General features: G+C 37.9%; 1 protein-coding gene across 6 annotated transcripts in view; it reads right to left on the bottom strand.

Annotated features, from left to right (window-relative positions):
• Window positions 1–14,586, bottom strand: part of SLC10A7 (solute carrier family 10 member 7) — a 264,504-nt gene extending 249,918 nt beyond the window's left edge. For all 6 annotated transcript variants that reach the window (XM_063108334.1, XM_063108336.1, XM_063108337.1 and 3 more), the window contains exons 1-2: window positions 14,321–14,586; window positions 1,991–2,073 (exon numbers count right to left, since the gene is read on the bottom strand). In XM_063108334.1, the coding sequence (XP_062964404.1) occupies window positions 1,991–2,073; window positions 14,321–14,420 (183 nt within the window). In that variant the 5' untranslated portion in view covers window positions 14,421–14,586. The remainder of the gene's footprint in view (window positions 1–1,990; window positions 2,074–14,320) is intronic.
• Window positions 14,587–20,465: the final 5,879 nt, after the last annotated feature.

The following is a 20,465-nucleotide window of genomic DNA, read 5'->3' on the forward strand; positions in this document are numbered from 1 at the left end:
CTGCAACATAAATGCTTCCAGATAAACTCAAGTCAGTAACAATTTACCATCTCCCATGTGCAGAAATGCATTATTCTAGGACCTAGTAAGATATACAAATCGCAGTCTCAGCTGAAAGTAACATAGGATTATTAACTAGAAAATAAATAACAAGACTGCTACCTCCTAATTTACAAGTTAGGTTACCCAGGAAATTAGCAGGGCTTAGAGATGGTTTAATATTACACAATGATGCAATCTAGGACATCTTAAATTAAATGGCTTTTGAAAATGACTTAATGTTGCATTAGTTTGAAAAGGGTCTTTGATTGAGGAAATGGCTTTGATGGCTATTTAGATACCACTATAAAGCACAGAATCAAGGCATTTCATCATTAGATCTGAACTAGCAGGATGACTCTAAAGGTTTCCTGGGTGCTTATAGAAGAAGTTGGTTCTTAGAGAAATGCTGATAGCTGTGGCATTTTTCCTTCCTCAATTTCTGCATCCCCCAAAGTCAGCTGCTTTCCAGAATAACATTAAGTAAGAAGCTAAGGAGTGAGGGAAATCAAGTCTTGCCAGATTTCCCATGGCATAAGTAACAGCTGTAAACATTAAGCTGCCACAGGGGATGTAGTTAGAGCAACATCTCAAGGAGAGGACTTGAATAAGGCAGTTACTCCACAAAGAGCATTAGCCAAAGCCAGCAGGAAGACCTCCAAGTAAGATCAGTCCGGCACCATGGTAGCAGTAATTATCTTTCTGTATCACTGTGCCCCACATTTGAGAACCAATATTAGAACTTGGGTGTTGATAGAAAAAAACCTATACCCTGTGAGACTAATGATTGTCTTCTTGTATCAATACTGTTTACAAAAACTGGAATTTGACATATTTAGGAAATCTCTTCCCATGTCAATTCTTTTCAGAACAGTAGGTAATCAGCAAGATTATTTAGAATTCTTGAGACAATTTGCCATTTGTAGACATTACATGCTGATCCTATGTATATCAAAAAATACCCCCATGAAAAGATTTATACCAACCTTATAGCTTCAGAATACATAAATTTAGTAGAATCATAGGTTTTTCCATGTTGCTATGAGGGTGATCTAAGAAGGAAGTAATCAAATTTGGTCTTCATTCAAATTACATACAAAATAAATAAATAAAATAAATAAAATAAAATAAATAAAGGTAAGACATTATGCTAAACCAGAATTTTTACTTTTAAAGCCATTTCCAAAAAAAAACCTTCTTATGGTAAGATTTTCCCATCTACATAAGAATAAGCATGAATGATAACGTTACGTGATTTGTTCAAAAGCAAAAGGGTATTTTCTCCTCTTTTTTTCTTCCATTATAAACTCTACTCATTTCTTTCTCAGAAGTAAAAATGTCTGAATTTCTTCACTTCCAAAAGAATCCCATGTTCAGTGAAATCTGGATCAGTAAATAACATTACCGAAATGTATGCATGATAGATTGTGACTTGGTATGAAAATAACAATATTTCTCTTAAAACACCTATTAATATTTAATAGATATGCTAGGAAAGAATATGTTTTTTAAAACTAAAAATTAGTTAAAAGTTATGACATAATAAGCATTACTTAAGCAGCATGAGTCCTAGGAACAAAAAGTGATCCACAAAAGTTATGGAAACCAAATAAACATCAACAACTCAGATGTGCCCAGGCACAGCAGACACCATTGTAGTTACCACCATAATTTGCGGAAGACCTGAAATAGATGCTTCAGTTCAGTTGCCATATTAAAACATACTCATTATAACCACATCCTCAGGGTCCATGCTGCTAAAGGATAAAGTTTCTATAATACATAGGAACAAAATACAAGTCCTTTGCAGAAGTCTAAGTTATCTTCTGTTATAATGACGCCTTCAGAGTATAGCTATAAACAGCCTTACAAAAGGGCAGTGAATTTCAAAACAGTAAGTACAGATTAAAATTTTCTCCCAGCTTTTCATGTGCCCCATAAGTGACAGTACCTCTGTTTTTAGTGATAGTCCACTGTTAAAGAATATTGTTGCAACAGCAATGTAGGATACAGTTATTTCTGGCTTCAGTGGTCCTAAAAAGAGAGAAATGAGCTACTGTTAGAAAAGAATTTCCAGTAGACAACTTGGTATGAAAGAAGAATCTATCAGAGGAGAACAAATACTTCTCTAAATATTAGTGTTGCTCTAGTGTTCTCCTGTCCTAACAGAGTTAAGCATTCATTGTGATGCAGCCTAACTCCAGAGAGGATTTTCCAGAGGTCATGGACATTGGCTGTCCACCTCAGCATAGTATCCTCAGACCAGAATAATAAAAAAGTATGCAGGAGCTAGCCTGTTAACTTAACTGGTGAGAGCACAGTGCTAATAACACTAAGGTCCATGGTTTGATCCCTGTACCAGCCAACTGCCAGAAAAAAAAGTAAACAGGAGAGCAGGTAGGCAACATCCTCCAATATACCAGGGTTCTTCAAAAAGTTCATAGAAAAATAGAATTAAAAGATACTAAAAACCTTTCCATGAATTTTTCGAAGTACTCCAGTAGGTCCTAATCATATCTGTCATGGTATCAGTTGTTAGATAAAAATCAAAATACCCCCAAACCCAGAGAAGAGAATAAATGGAAGAGATTCCCTTCTCTTTAGCAAATACCATTTTATTCCTTCTATGACACCAGAAATAAAAGCTTGTAAACATGCATACATTCAATTCTGCCCAAGAGTATTCTTTCTACAAATATTTACTGAACATTCATAATATGAATGAGATAATGCATATACAGTACTTAAGGTATATTTCTATTATTGTTATTATATTAAATTGTGCTAGGCCCTGGGGATACTGTGGTGAACCAGACAGGCCTAGTCCTTGCCCTTCAGAAAACTCTCTCTGGATTTAGGCTGGCATCACCACAAATGTGTTAACACTGTGAGAATAGGGGCATTCTTGATATTTAATGTATCATTTGTGATTTGTACTCAACTGGCCTGAAGACCTAATGTGTTAACAAAAGAACAAAATTCTTTTAAAAGATGCAGTTCTGAGAAATGCCATTTTATACTGGTGTACCAGTGTTCTCCAGCAGCAGCATTTTTGCCCCACCCCACCACCAGACAATTGGCAATGTTTGCAAGCTTTCTTTGGCTGTTGTACCTCAAGGGATAAGGTGTACTACTGGCATCTAGTGGGTACACACCTGGAATTCTGCTAAACATCTGGAAGGAATAGGACAGCCCTCCAACAACAAACTATCATGTCCAAACTGTCAATAGTGCCAACGTTGAGAAACCCTGGTATATACCAACATTTTAAAATTGGAGATCATCTCATATTTGACATTCTATTCAATCCTCTTGTACTGGATTAAGCAGTGTCTGTTTGAAATTCAAAATTCATGTCTGCCCACAATATATGAATGTGACCTTATTTGGAAATAGGGTCTTTACATAGGTTATCAAGTTAAGGTGAATTCTTATTGGATGAGGGTGGTCACTAATCCAATGACTGGTATTCTTACGAGAAGAGGAAAATTTGTACACAGACATACACACAGGAAAGATGGCCATGTGAAGACAGGTGAAGACTAGAGTAATAATTCCACAAGCTAAGAAATGCTAAGGATAGCTGGCAACCACCACAAGGTAGAAGAGGCAAGGAAGGATTCTTCCTCAGAACTTTCATAGGACATCAAGTGCAAAGGCATTACATTTGGGGGCAGTAGAGGCTGTTCAAAAACTTTAAAAAAGACGTATAGCTGTCCCTTGGTATCCACAGGGGATTGGGTCCAGGACCATCAAGGATACTAAAATCTGCAGATGCCCAGTCCCTGATAAAAAATGGTATAGTGTTTGTATATAACTTATGTGCATCTTCAGGTATACTTTAAATAATCTCTAGATTACTTATAATACCAAATACAACGTAAGTGCTAAGTAAATAGTTGTTATACTGTATTGTTTTTATTTTTATTATTTTCTATTGTTGTATTGTTAATTTTTATTGTTTTTTAAAAATATTTTCCATTCAAGGTTGGTTGAATCCATGGATACGGAGGGTTTACTGTACATTATGTTTATACTTGTGAGTGAATCTGTTTCAGCACTCACACATAGAAGTAATATTTCTATGGCTATTGGCCACTTAACTCCTTTAGTTAGTTTGGTGCTAATAACACCAAGGTCCGGGGTTCAATCCCTATACTGGCCACCTACCAAAAAAAAAAAAAAAAAAAGAAATAGTTCCTCAGCAGCTGAGGAGGACTGTGATTCAGGAGAGGAGCTGATTATAAAGTCAAGGAATAAATGAATAAACGAATGTGCCTTGTTTTGGAAGTAGATGGCCTCCAGGAATTTTAAATACTCTGCTTTTTTAAACATATTATTTTTATTTTCCTCCAATCCCCTGCTTTTTGAGACCTTATTCTTTTTTGATTGTGGTTCCACCCACAGTGTTGCCTCCAGAATTTCTAAATAGGAGGAGTTAGAGTTAGCAATATGGTTGCAAGTGAGAGCTAAGGGACATGTCCAAAGATGCATCTTCACAGCATATACACAGCATTTACTTGGATTGAATGTTTCTTTGAGGTAGCATTTATCTTAGTTGACCAGCAACTTTATTTTTAAGAAGCTAACTCTTCCAACACTCAACAAACACATACATAAATACTCATAACTATTAGCTATTTGGCATGATTCAGAGGAATAATTCATGACTTTTAATGTTTTAAATTCTAGAGACAGGGTATACTGTCTTTCTATATTAGATGCACATCTAAACAACTCTAACCTATTAAAGGAGATGGTGAGGATATTACAAGTCCACCTACACTGCACCTGTAAGAGGGAAAGAGTGATTAATTTTGATTTAGAGAAACCTAAGGCTCCTCTGACACATAATCAACTGAGAAACTAACATATTGCCCAAGTTGGGAATGCAGAACTTGAAGTCACCCAACGCCGAAATAAAAATTTGGTAAATATTTGCACAGAGGTGAGAGTTGAAACTAATATACAAAAATTATATTTGTTTCCTCCTCAAGCTAATAAATACATCCTCCAAATCAGCAAAATAACCAGATTCAGATCTCAAGATGGCTATAAAACTCAAACTGGAAATATGTTTTCACTTTTCATTTGAACAAAATAAAAAAATGTTTAGCAACAAAAATGAAAGGGGGTAGTACAATCAAAATAAAATTGGCCTTAAAAAAAATGAAGAAAATTTTGCCTGCCAGAGCAACAGGCAGCCACATGGGACCCCAGCAAGCAGGCCCTGCCCCTGAGAGCCCAATCAGCTGCTGCCAAGGCCACACTGGAGCAACAGGCAGCTGCACCAGCAGCCACACTTCCTGCTATTGCTGCAAACAGCAGTGCAGAATGAGTGGGCTGTGATAGACACTACCACCATAGTAACTGCTAACACAGGACAGCTCACTGCCTTATCAGCAGCCACTGCTACCTCATAGGTGACCTGCTGACCACTCTTTGACATAGACAAAAGGAGCGCCACCAGTAGAGCCCAGGGAAAGGGGATAGAAAAAAGAGAAAACCCACCCATAGTTACCCATTCAGATCAAGGAGTGCTAGTATACCCCAGAGCACCCATCAAAGTAAGGGGGACCTAGCCAGGGTGCCAACATTCCTGCCAAAGAACACCCACCATAACCTAAGAGTAACAAGACTCCAAGGTACTAGCCTCCAAAATTTGAGAGCTTGCCTACATCCCAATGAACCAACATAGTGTCACCAGACTAAGCAAGGAAATACTAAGTGTCCTAGGGACTAGGTCACAGAGGCACTCTCACTTAACTCCAACACTGAATTTGGCCAAAGTACCTACATGGAGACTACACTACTGCATTTAACCATCATAATAAAACATACGTACAAGAGGAACTCCCTCTCCGCAAACCCCACTCCAGAGTATTAGAAAAAGCAACTGCTCTGCCAGATGACTAAACACCAACATAGAGATACCAGGAATATGAAAAAGCAAGAAAATATGACACCACCAAAGGTATATAATAATTACCAAATACCAGATCCTATAGAACAGGAAGTCCTTGAAATGACTGAAAAGGAATTTCAAGTAATAAACCTAAGGAAACTCAATGAGATACTAGAAGAATCAGACAAAACAACAAAATAAGAAAAAGTATCCAGGACCTGAAAGACGAAATGTACAAAGAAATTAATGCCCTAAAAAAGAATGTAGCAGAGCTGGTGGAGCTGAAGGATTCATTTGATGAAATAAAAAACAAAACAGAGAGCTTAAAAAGTAGGCTAGAACAAGCAGAAGAGAGAATTTCAGATCATAAAGACAAGCTTTTCAAAATAACCCAGGTGGACCCCCCCCCCAAAAAAAGAAACAAGAATTTTTAAAAAATGAAAAAAATCTGAGAGAGATAGCAGACAAACTTAAGTGCACAAATATCTGAATTATGGTATTCCAGAAGTGAAGGAAAAAGGAAAAGTCATTGAAAACATATTTGATGAAATAATAGTGGAAAACTTTCCAGGTATAGAGCAAGATATGGACTTTCAGATTGAAGAGGCTCAAAGGTCCCTAAACAGATTCAACCCAGAACAGTCATTTTCTAAGACACATTATAGTCAACTTGGCAGAGTTAAAAGACAAAGAGAGAATCCTAAAAGCAGCAAGAGAAAAGTTTCAATTCACCTATAAGAGAGACCCTATAAGACTAACAGCAGACTTTTCATCAGAAAACTTAAAGGCCAGAAGAGAATGGGATGATATATTCAAAATACTAAAAGACAAAAATTGCCAGCCAAGAACACTGTACCCAGCAAGGCTATCCTTCAGAAATGAGGGACAAATAGTATATTTCCCAGACAAACAAAAACTGCAGGAGTTTACCACCACACGACCAGCCCTACAAGAAATCCTCAAGGGAGTACTGGGTCTGGTACCTGAAAAAGAACCATCAGGATCATGAATACACAAGAAGGAATAAAACCCACCAGTAAAATAAAAATGCAAACAATAAAAAGAAAAGGACTTTATCCAACCACCACAAGAAACCAACAAACAAAGAAGACAAACAATAAAACAGAAAGAAAGAAACAAAAGATATTTAAAACATCCAAACAAAAATCAATAAAATACCAGGAGTAAATCAACACCTTTCGATAATAACTCTTAATGTAAAAGGATTAAATTCCCCACTCAAAAGACACAGACTGACTAATTGGATTAAAAAGATACACCCAACAATATGCTGTCTTCAAGAGACTCACCTCACCTCTAAAGACACAGAGACTAGGAGTAAAAGGATTGAAAAAGACATACCATGCAAATAGAAATGAAAAATGAGTAGGAATAGCTATTCTTATATCAGATAAAATAGACTTTAAAACAAAATCCATAAAAAGAGACAAAGAAGGCCACAATATAATGATAAAGGGATCTATCCAGCAAGAAGACATTACAATCATAAATATGTATGCACCCAACACTAGGGCAGTCAAATATATAAAGCAAACACTATTAGACCTAAAGAAAGAGATAGACTGACATACCACAATAGTAGGGGACCTGAACACCCATCTTTCAACATTGGACGAATCATTTAGGCAAAAAACCAACAGAGAAACACAAAGTCTAAACAGCACCCTAAACCAATTGGACTTGGTAGATATCTATAGCACATTTCATCCAACAACCACAGAATATACATTCTTCACATCAGCACATGGAATATTCTCTTGGATAGACCACATGTTTAATCACAAATCGAGCCTCATTAAATTTTAAAAAACTGAAATTATTTCATGTATTTTTTCAGACCACAATGGATTAAAACTGGAAATCAACAACAAACGGAACTATGGAAACTATACAAAAACATGGAAATTAAACCACATTCTACTGAATGACATATGGGTCGAAGAAGAAATTAAACAAATTATCAAAAAATTTATTAAAACTAATGAAAATAATGACACATTATTTATTATATAAATATATAATATATTGTTACATATTCCACTGAGAGGGAAGTTTATCACAATAAATACATCAGAAGAATAGAAAGATTGCAAATAAACAACCTACTGGTTCACCTCAAAGAACTAGAAAAACAAGAACACTCCAACCCCAAAGTTAGTAGATGAAAAGAAATAATTAAGATCAGAATAGAACTAAATTAAATAGAAACCCAAAAAACAATACAAAAGATCAATGAAACAAAAAGTTGGTTTTTGGAGAAGACAAACAAAATAGATAAGACATTAGCTAGGCTAAAAAAAGAAGACAGAAGACTCAAATAAAAATTAGAAATGAAAAAAGAGACATTACAATTGATAGCACTGAAATACAAAGAATCATTAGAGACTATTACAAACAACTATATGCCAACAAATTTGAAAACCAGGAGGAAATGGACAAATTTCTGGACACATACAAACTACTAAGACTGAACCAAGAAGACACAGAAAATCTGAACAGACCAATAACAATCAAAGAGATCAAAGCTGTTATCTGCAGTCTCCTGACAAAGAAAAGCCCAGGACTGGATGGCTTTATTGCTGAATTCTACCAGATATTTAAAGAGGAATTAATGCCAAGTTTCTTCAAATTATTCCAAAAGATTGAAACAGAGGCCATTCTCCCAAACTCTCCCAACTTTTGGTATCAGGCAAACATCACCCTGATACCAAAACCAGACAAAGATAGAGCAAAAAAAGAAAACTATAGACCAATATCTTTGATGAATATAGATGCAAAAATCCTCAATAAAATATTAGCAAATAGAATACAGCAACACATCCAAAAAATTATACACCACAATCAAGTGGAATTCATCCCAGGGATGCAAGGTTGGTTCAACATGTGCAAATTGATAAATGTGATACACCACATCAACAAAATCAAAGACAAAAAATATGATTATCTCAATAGATGCTGAAAAAGCATTTGACAAAATTCAACATCCCTTCTTTATAAAGACTCTCAACAAACTATGTATAGAAGGAAAGTATCTCAACACAATTAAAGCCATATATGACAAACCCACTGCCAATATCATCCTGAATGGGGAAAAGTTAAAAGCTTTTCCCTTAAGAACAGGAACGAGACAAGGTTGCCCACTCTCACCACTCCTATTCAACATAGTGTTGGAAATACTAGCCAGAGCAATCAAGGAAGAGAAGGAAATAAAGGGCATCCAGACTGGAAAAGACGAAGTCAAACTGTCCCTGTTTGCAGATGATGTGATCCTATATATGGAAAAACCTACAGTCTCTACAAAAAAATTCTTAGAGTTGATAAATGATTTCAGCAGAGTTGCAGAAGACAAAATCAGCATGCAAAAATCAGTAGCATTTTAATACTCCAAGAACGTACTAGCAGAAAAAGAAATCAAGAAAGCTATTCCATTTACAATAGTCACTAAAAAAAATCAAATACCTAGGAATAAAGTTAACCAAGGATGTGAAAGATCTCTACGATGAGAACTATGAATCGCTGTTAAGAGAAATTAGAGAAGACACAAGAAAATGGAAAGATATTCCATGCTCTTGGATTGGAAGAACTAAGATTGTGAACATGTCCATACTACCCAAAGTGATCTATAGATTCAATGCAATCTATATCAAAATAACAATGACATTTTTCACAGAAATGGAAACAAACAATACTAACATTCATTTGGAACAATTAAAGACCCCAAATAGCCATAGCAATCCTGAGCAAAAAAAATAAAGCCAGAGACATACACTACCCTACTTCAAATTATACTATAAAGCTATAACCAAAACAGTACTCACATAAAAAAAGACATATGGACCAATGGAACAGAATACAGAACCCAGAAATCAGCTCATACACCTACAGCCATATGATCTTTGACAAAGGCATCAAGAGTATATACTGGGGAAAAGACTGCCTCTTCGATAAATGGTACTAGGAAAATTGGACATCCATATGCAGAATGAAACTAGACCTGTACATCCCACCATACACCCAAAATCAACGCGAAATAGATTAAAGAATTTAACATACATCCTGAAACTATAGAACTCCTAAAAGAAAACATAGGGGAAACACTTCAGGAAGTAGGACTGGACATAGACTTTATGAATATGACCCCAAAAGCACAGGCAACAAAAGGAAAAATGAACAAATTAGATTACATCAAACTAAAAAGCATCTGCGGAGCAAAAGAAATTAACCAAGTGAAAAGATAATGAACAGAGTGGGAGAAAATATTTGCAAAATATGCATCTGACAAAGGATTAATATCCAGAATATACAAGGAACTCAGAAAACTTATCAGTAAAAAATCAAGTAACCTGATTAAAAAATGGGCAAAGGAGCTGAATAGGCGTTTCTCAAATGAAGATATAAGAATGGTTAACAGTAACATGGAACAAATGCTCAACATCACACAGCATCAGGGAAATGCAAATCAAAACCATGTTGAGATATCATCTCATTCCAGTTTGGCTGGCTATTATCAAAAAGACTGAGAACAACAAATGCTGGTGAGGATGTGGAGAAAGGGGAACTCTCTTACACTGTTGGTGGGACTGTAAATTGGAGCAGCCATTATGAAAAATGATATGGAGGTTCCTCAAACAAATACAGGTAGAACTGCCATATGACCCAGCTATCCCACTACTGGGTATATACCCAAAGGAATGGAAATCAACATGTTGATGGGATACCTGTATTTCCATGTTTATTGCAGCTCTACTTACAACAGCCAAGAGTTGGAACCAGCTGAAATGCCCATCACTGGATGAGTTGATAAGAAAAATGTGGTATATTTACACAATGGAATTCTGCTCTGCTATAAAAAAGAATGAAATTATATTTAGTGAAATAAGCCAGGCACTAAAAGAGAAATACCACACGTTCTCACCTATATGTCGGAGCTAATACAAATAAACAAACAAACAACAAAGAAAGATACAACAATCACAATAAGTCATTGAACTTTTTAAGAGAAGAGAACAGAACTGAGGTTGCCAGTTTTGTAAAGGGAGAAGAGGGATGGAAAGGGCCACGAAAATCAAATACATTGTATAATGATAAATAAATAAAAAATAGGAAAAAAATTGAAAAAAATTTTGGGCTCCAAAACCCATGCTCTTTAATGGAAGGGAAAAAATGTTTTGGAATACTTAAAAATGCAAGGATCTATCATCATTTTACAAAAGCCACTCATCATCAGAGTAAATTTCACTTCCAAATCTAATCTAAGATATTCTAAGATATTCATGCTAATATACTTAACTTACAGTATATATCTGGTTATGTTTTTTAATGGAAAAACAAAGCAGTTTCCTTTTTTAGGATTAATGTCTTACTAACAACAATAATTTAAGATGCAGTTAGAAATGAGAAACTTACTCTGTACTTCCAAAGAAGCAAACTTTTCTCTTCCCAAGAATGAATAGCACAATGCTGAACTCCCATAAACTCTAAAGTATGCAATAGGTCAGGGCTTCCCTAGGTCATCATTGGAACAGATTTTCAACACCTCAGAATCTACATATTTACATCTTCTATGGCTTTTTATTTCCAACCTTCTACATGTTTGAAAATAAAATGTAACTGAGTTAAAAGAACAGTGTACTAAGAATATCTGTTATACTTCCCATATGAAAATTCGTTCAACTTCTCTATATTTAGGGTTTCCACATCTATAAGTTTTCTACCATACTAACTCACCAATTGCCTGTAAAGACTTTTTAAAGGGAGGTCAGAGCATTCATATGTGTAATTCTTTAAGTATAGAGGTCTTACACTTAAAAATAGAGTGTAGTCATTAAGGTATCAATCCAGGTAAAGATGAAGTAAGCATCTTAACAAATTGAAAAATACTGAAACTTTTCCCACTTAAAAGAACGTCTAGAAAATTGTTCATCCGAAAATTGTACAATGTGAATGCATTAAAAATCACAATTACAGTGCTCAAAGCCCATAAATGCAACCTTTTGACTAAAAGTTACAAGCCAAGAGAGATGCTTTAGACCATTCTAAAGAGCAGTTTATGACAGAAGCATTTTCAGCATCTATTCCTCTCCCTGTTCTTAGAATTTGATTGTTTTAACTACTGGAATGGAAGTGTTATTTGGTAATATTTTTAGGGGTTTGTTTTTATTTAAGATATTTTAAGTTGGAAAGGTCAATTAAAAGCTCAACAGAAATATCAAGAACTTAACCTGACAGCCTATATAGGAAATCCCATACAACTGTTTAACTTTTGTTCTTAGAAAAAGTAACTTTTACACAGGGACAGCTATCAAAGAAATCATATGAGTACATTGTTGTCTAGTATTACCTGATTTTGCTGTGCTCCTTTAAGTGAAAAATCAGAGCATGGGAAATGACTTCATTATACAGAGCCCTTCTTTATAATGGTTATTTTATTTTTAATGATTTTTTGCCAGGACAATTAGAATGGATTTTGCAACTGATAGGAAATAAGGTGGAGGGAGCTCTGGTCTCCAATGGTTCTTCATCCCTAAGCCAGATCACTTAACCTAGGTTGAGTCACCTCAGGCCTTAGTATCCTCAACTGTAAAAGAAGCATGTTGCCCTAAAATACTTTGAGAGTCTCTTCTAGCTCTTAAAGTTCTACTCTTTTTTAAATTAAAGAAATTAATTACCCTATATTAATGAAATAAGGAATAGTAAAAATAAGCAACTTTTTAAAGATGCAGTAAGGTACCAAAACTTCAATAAGCAGCATACAAGTGAATAAGCAGACAAGATTACAGAATCTGTCTCATACATGCCACTGGCGGGAAGCCGTAGGAAAATGATTCACTTTCAAAACCTTTCTTCCCACAGATCATTTAGGTAATGTAAAATAAAAGGTATTTTGCCAAACATAGCCTCTGCAGATTTACATTTAAAGATCATAAATCACCTGTAATTTCACCTCAAAACTGAGCAAATACATCTAATACAAAAAGCTATAACTAGTGAAGTGTGCACTGCAGATTACCAGAAAGACACTCTAATTCTTACTATGAAATTCAGTTAGCTCCAGGGAAAGGTGGGTCTTCATTTCACAGAACCTGAAATACCAGCGTTTGCAAGCTCCCCAAAACTCACAGAGAAGCTATGTTAAAGAAGAAACTGACAAACTCCCCTTAGTGGGAGAAACCACGAGGAATAACAGCTTTATTCTCACAGATAAATACATTTTGTTGACTATAGAAGAAAAAACATTTTAAAGCAAGCTTTAATCTCTCCACAATCTTTGTTTTACAAATTCCTTTAAAAAATGTTCTTGGAAGCTACTTCTAAATGGAAAAATTGAGGGTCAAGGGGAGAAGAAACCTCTGTTCTCCTGAAAGATCATTTCATTCACTTCCATCATGTTTTACCAAAAAGGTACAAATAACTTCTGTCCTTATTAGTCCCACGCTGTATGACTATGATTATGTATTAAACCTGTCAGTAAGCTTGGAAACAGACAAACAAGGTCAAAAGACGAATGAATTGAAGAAAGTCAATGAATGTTTACGAAAAACAGAAAAAGACTGTCTGAAGTTCGGGGGGGGGGGGTGGCGGGGGGAACGGACATAAAGGGCCAATGATATTTCCAGAGTTCCCACAATGCCCACCATTGCCACATTACAAGGCTCCCACTATTCAGAGATTTAAGTATGTTTTTAGCCCATCTACATTTCCTTGCCAAAATACACTCTACGCATAGTCTAACACAGTCTGTATCTGCTAGACGGCGAATGCAGCAACTGAGTCTCGGCAGAACACGGAAGTAGTGTCCGGTAATGAGAGAGGGCGACGTGTCAGTCGGCTTGGGAGTTTCTGGAGCGGCAGCAACTATAGCAAATGATCACTCTCCATCATGTGGGCCAAAAATTCTGGGTTGGGGGTCTAGGCTGTCCCTTTTTCCTTTTATGTCTACCCCCACCCTTTTTTTTCACGTGGGGAGGGGAGGAATCGGAAATAGACTAGGTAATGAGGTCCATTCCAAGATAGATCACGACCTCCTGGCACCTACAATCCCTTGGGATAGGATGCTACTTTGAAGGCAAAAGGAGTAAGTTCCATTCTCTGTAACCTCACTCCTTGACACTGAGGATAGTCATTAATTTTTCGCGGAAAAGGCAACCTGTGCTCAGATTCCTTTGCCTCATTCCTAATTACAAGTCCCCTTTGGGGGTAAGTTAGAAAATCAGCAAAAGGGCCAAAAAACACACCGGGCTGGTCAGTGCCCCTGAGGGAGGCAGGCACTTGTTTAGGGTCGCCCCTGCTTTCCAAGACTCACAAATTAGTTCTGAAGTGGGAGCCGTGGGGGAGCCGGCAGAGTGCAATACGTACCGCCATTCACCCCTATGGAAGGCTCCAGCTTAGCTCCGGCGATCGCCAGCACTATGCCGATCATGAACCATTCTTTCCTCATTCTCTCCAGCAGCCTCATGTTTGTTAGGGTGGGTGGGTTTTGTTTATTTGTTTGGCTTTTTTTCTTTTCAAGCGGCGATTGCTTAATCCCCGAGGCGTCTCCACACTTTCCTCGATCCCTCCAGACATGCAGCAGAACAAGTCAAATTGCCACTCGTAAAGTAAAGACCAGGAGGTTGCTCGGCGGCTTGGAGGAGGGTTGGGAGTAGTAGTATCCAGTGACAGGAAAGTCTCACTGAGCGCCGCCATCACTACCACACGCCTCCTAATAGTCGCGCACAAGCTCCCACACGGGCTCCCAAGTGCAGATGTTCTGAAAAGGAGACTTGGGCCGGGCTGGCAAGCGCGAGCGATCGGTGAACGGAGGCGGCAGCCGGGTAGGGCTGACAGACATGCTGCCTCTGAGACCCGCGGAAGGCTTGGAATGAGCGGGGCGCCGAAACTTCGTGTGGCGCTAGTCACCCAGCCTCATCAAGGGTCCCGCTCCATCAAACCTTTAGGCACAGCCGCCCGCGCCCCTGGAACATATCTCCACCGAGAGCCTCTCTTTCGCTCCGCCAGGTGCACGCGGGAAGGGCTGGCGTGCGCTCGAGGCATGGCTTTCTCCGTTGGAGTTGCGGCAGCGGGGTGCAGGTTTTGTGTAGGCGCGCTTCTTCGGGGCATTGCGACGCTTTCCCTACGCCGGCGTTGACGTGTGCGCGGGGGGAAGGGGAGGCCACTCTCGGTCTCCGGTTCCCCGCGCGAGCGGCTAGAGTTAGACGCGCTTGGCTGTCTGCGCGGGAAAGGGGCTTCCTCCTGGGGTGTGCTTAAGGCCCGGGGGTGGGTTGGAAATAGTGAGCGGGGCGAATGCCCAAGTTCTCAGGACCCCGACTTTCCAGCCGCTGTAGCCTGAGGAGGACAGGCCGGACCTCGCCAGATCTGTGGCCTGCGGATGGGCGCTCGGCCCGGACTCCCTCTCCTGCCAACACCTGCCCCTGGGAGGGGGAAGTCGGGGAAGGTCTTCCTTCAGGGGTGGTGAGTGAGTGCTCAAGTCCCCTTCTCGCCAACGAAGCTTCCTGCAGGCGGAGCGGGGTCCGCGCCGGCGAGTCCGGAGGGGGCACGGGTGCCCGCCGTCGCTTGACCCCCAGAGCTGACCGACCGAAAGAGCAGGACAACTCTGGGAATTGGGTCAGAGACCGAGTCTGAGGGGTGGGGAGTCCTGCCTTCCACTGCCTCGCGTGCTAAATTCTAGCCGTACTCCAGCTTCTTCCTTGAAGTGTATCCTGGCGACCAGTGGCTTTGAGTTTCATGAATGGACTTACTGCTGGTAGACCTTGCAGGATCATCAGGTCTTCCCTATTAGGCACCCGAATACAGAAAGAAATAAAACACTGTATGACGTTTTGAAGTAGCGTGGCATCTACCACTTAAATGGTTAACTATCGGACTTAAGGGTTGGAAGGGATTGTTTAGTGATGCCAGACTTTAATTCTGAATTTATTCAGAGCTTGAAAGAGATTCATCATGAATTGCCTATATTTAATTTAGCTTTATCTTGATCACATGACTTGTCCAAAAACTAAGCCACTTTAAGCAGTTGTGCTACTCGTTGCAGGTTACACAGTACCAATCTAATTATACATCAGGCAGCATAAAGAAAAGTTAATCAAAGATAAAAAGAAATTAATAGAGAGACACAGATGACATTAAACAACTTACCCAGAAAAGAGAGAAGAACATGAGGTGTGATAAAATCTGATGTTAATTATCACGCAGCCAGAAGATAAGTGCAGATACAGAAAGATAGTTTACAACATATTTATTTTCTTACAGTAAAGAAGTTAGAGAGCCATCCGTTTCAGTTATTGAAGGGATATTTTTGTATTAAAATGTCATTTAACATTATGTTTACAGAAATTGAGCTGGTTTAACTTTACAGCTGTGCACAAATTCTTATTTACTAATAACTCTTTGATCTGTTAAAAGCAGAATCTAACTTACAGAAAGGTTTTTGTTTTGTTTTTGATGGTACTTAAAAGAATATAGTGCACTGTGAATTCTGTTCTGTTAAGGCTTGAATTAGTTTGCTGTTGCTGCTGTAACAAATACCCCAAACTGGATATTTTCAAACAACAGAAGTTTATTCTCTCACAGTTCTGGAGGATAGAAGTCCCAAATCAAGGCATTGGCAGGGCTGCACTCCCTCTTAAGGGTCTAGGGGAGAATCTTCCCTTGCCTCATCCAGTTTCTAGTGGCTCTCTGCATTCATTGGCTTCCTTGGCTTGTGGCTACAGTGCTCCAATCTCTGCCTCTGTCTTCACATCACATTCTCCTCTGTGTGTCTGTCTAATGGCCATATCACTCCAGTCTCTCCATATGTCTTCACATTGCCCCTGCTCTTCTGTTTGATTCTTATAAAGACAATTGACATTGGATTTAGGGCCCACACTGGTAATCTAGAATGATCTCTCAAGATCTTTAATTTAATTACATCTGTATATGTCATTTTTCCAAATTAGATAACCATGCTGTATTGAATAGTGGCCCCCAAAGATTCATGTCCTTCTCGAACCTCAGAATTTGACCTTAGTTGAAAATCAGGTCTTTGCAGATGTAATTAGTTAAGATGAGGTCATACTGGATTAAGGTGGGTCTTATATCCAATTACTCATGTCCTTATAAGAATGTCATGTGAAGACACAAGAAAGACAGAGGCGAATGCCATGTGATGATGGAAGTAGAGATTAGAGTGATGTGGCTACAAGCCAAGGAATGCCAAGGATTTCTGGCAACAAGAAGCTAGGAGAGAGGCATGGAACAGATTTTCCCCCAGTGTTTCCAGGGAGAACAAACCCTACTGACACCTTGATTTCAGACTTTTGGCCTCCTGAACTATGAAAAAATAAATGTCTGTTGTTTTAAGTCACCCACTTTGCAGTACTTTATTACAGCGGTTCTAGGAAACTAATACAGTAGTATTCACAGGTTCCAGGGATTTTATGTGATTTTTTCTTTGTTGTGGCCACCATCCAACCCACTACAAGTCTCTTCCCTGCCTCCTCTTCTATTACTCTCTTCAATAATTCTATCACTCTTCCCTTTCACTCTTTTTTTTTTCTGTCATTATTTTTCTTTCCCCTGCCTCTTACCCTCAATTTTCTCTCTTTGTTATCCCTACCACGTCACTTGACATCATCCCAACCAAAATGGACACATAAAAGCATGCTTCTCTAGTTGGGAAGGGTCATAGGGAGATGTTGGTTAATGGATGAAAAATAACAGCTACTTGTAATGAGTTCTAGTATTCTATAGCACTGTAGGGTGACTATAGTTAACAATAATTTATTGTATATTTTCAAATAGTAGAGTGGATTTTATTTTATTTTTTAATAGTACATACCGATTGTACATTTTTGTGGTGTACAGAGTACCCATACATGTATACAATGTGTGATGATCAAGTCAGGATAATTATCATATCCATCATCACAAAATTTTATTATTTCTTTGTGATGAGAACATTTGAGCTCCTCTCTTCTAACCATTTGAGAACATACAATAAGTTATTGTTCATCATAGATGCCTAGCATGACTGTAGACCACTAGAACTTATTTTTCTTACCTAGCTGTAATTTTGTATCCATAATCAACCTCTCCCATCCCTTCCCTCCCCTTCTCAACCTCTAGTAACCACAATTCCAATCAGAAGAATAGGTTTTGAATGTTCCGAACACAAAGAAATGATAAATGTTTGAGGTGATGAATATGCTAATTATCCAGATTCGGTCATTATACATTGTATACATATATCAAAATATCACACTGTAACCCATAAATGTGTACAACTATTATGAGTCAATAAAAAATAATAAAGCATGCTTCTCTAAACACACACGATAAACTCTTTACTCAATAAATACTAAATTTGTTTATGGAACAGATATTTAATGTGCCTTCACTGTATGCCAGGCACGTGTCAGGTGCTGAGCATTCAGTGGTGAACACGAAGACACCAAGTCTGCCCTCATGGAGTTTATAATCTAGTGGAGGAAACAGATGCAAACAGCTTGTGATTTGTGGAAGGAAAAGAGCAAGATGTCGAGAATAATTTAGATTGGGGATGGTGTCGCTGAGATCCAAAGGATGAACAGGCATGTGGGAGAAAGCTATTGCTCAGGCAGGGAAGAGTTTTACCCTCCATGGAATCAAAAGACCAGTGTGACTAGACTAGTCAGTGATGAGAGAGTGATGTTAGATGTTAGAAAGGTGGAGAGCTGGGCAGGGTACAGATCATGTGAAACTTCTCATGTTGTGGTAAAGGATTTAGATTTTATTAAATACTGTAGAAAGCCACTAAATTTTTAATTAGTAAAATATCCAATTTTGCTAAAGAAATTATTTTAGAAGCAGTCTCTAGACAAATAGTTCAGAAAGAAGTGACTAAATCAATGGAGCTAGAAAAGGCAGTTAGTATACAAAATGTTGATCAAAAAGAATAAAAATTGATTACCAGTCACCTGTAGGGGAACAGGGAGGACGTCTGGAATTTGTTTGGTAGATAAGTGCTGGTGCCATTCACTCAGCCAGTGAAACTTTACAAAGTAGATTTGAGAAGGAGATCTTAAATTCAGTTCTATGGAGCTTCTGGGTAGCTGAGGTTCCTGGAGGGTGGCACACCTGGGGAGGGCAAAGAAGCTCTGCATGCCTTCCTCCATATCATGTCCTATTCATCTCTTCATCCCTAAACATACAATCCTATAGTTCTCAGATGTCTGCTTTACTTAAAATTGATTTGAAAGTTAGTTTTTAGTTTTTGATATATAATCATGTAAAATTGTTAATATATGTAAATATGAAGCATATAACTGAATTGTTTAAATAGCATTTCAGTCTGGTATGTTTAGGTAACATGGATGTTATGAATGATAAATCATACTGAAATAAATTTTATTTCTCACTGCTAATAAAATCAATAGCAACATCAAAAAAAATTCAGTTTTGTATATCTTGAGTTCAAGGGCCACTGGAGATGTAAATAGAGCTGTCCAGAAGACAGGTAACACAGGGGTTTGAGCTCATGAAAATGGAGTTGGCTCAAACTGTAGCTCTGAGCTTCTTCAACAATAAATTATGGAAGTCATAGGTGTTAATGTAGAAGATATCTACTTTTTAAACTTTTAAACTGTTATACCGTCTACTTAATTTCTTTCAATATGGCTTATTTACTTATTCATAATATTTATGAACAGTTACTGTTGTCAAAAATTTACAGGTATACCTGTGTCTGCTTTCATGGAATTTATGTTTAATGCAATGGTAGTAAATCTCATTGAGCTGTTGAAAAGATCAAATGTGTTAGTGTATGAATTCTGTCTTGCATGGAATAAATTCTCAATCATTCATTTACTCAGCAAATATTTATTGAGCTCCTGTTCTGTACTATGTACTAGTCTAGATACCGGAATGAAAGGAAAAGGAAGAGACAAAGTTTCAGCTTTCCTTGTGTGTTCAAATAATGACATAAGGAAAAAAAAGTTACAAGTACTGATAGTGCCATGTAATTTTTTTTAAAAAAAGGTCAAGTAAATTGGGTTAAAAAAAGAGGGTAACAAAGGGCTACTTCAACTGAATAGTCATGGAAGTGTCTTAGTTTGTGCTGTTGTAGCAAGTCACCATACACTGGGTGGCTTAAACAAGAAACATTTACTTCTCAAATGGCTGAGAAGTTCAAGATCAAGATGCCAACAGATCTGGGTCTGGTGAGGGTCCATTGCCTGATTTGCAGGGGCCATCTTCTTGCTGCATCCTCACATGACAAAAAGAGAAAGAGCATTTTTTAATAGTTTAGTAGTTAATTTTTTGAATTAAGTACTTTTTAATATAATGAATTCTCAAAAATTACAAATATTTGAAAAGCAAAACATGTTAGTATAAAATATGAGAAGATCACAGTGAACACACATACAATGTGTGACATTTAAATAAGTACATTGAGGACTCCATCCCCAGCCTGGCTGAGTGCATGCCGATCAGAGAGGCGCCCAGCCGGAGAGGCCCAAGATCTGCAGAGACTACATGCCCTGTG

This window comes from Cynocephalus volans, chromosome 9 (assembly GCF_027409185.1).
Source record: "Cynocephalus volans isolate mCynVol1 chromosome 9, mCynVol1.pri, whole genome shotgun sequence".
Taxonomy (NCBI): Eukaryota; Metazoa; Chordata; class Mammalia; order Dermoptera; family Cynocephalidae; genus Cynocephalus; species Cynocephalus volans.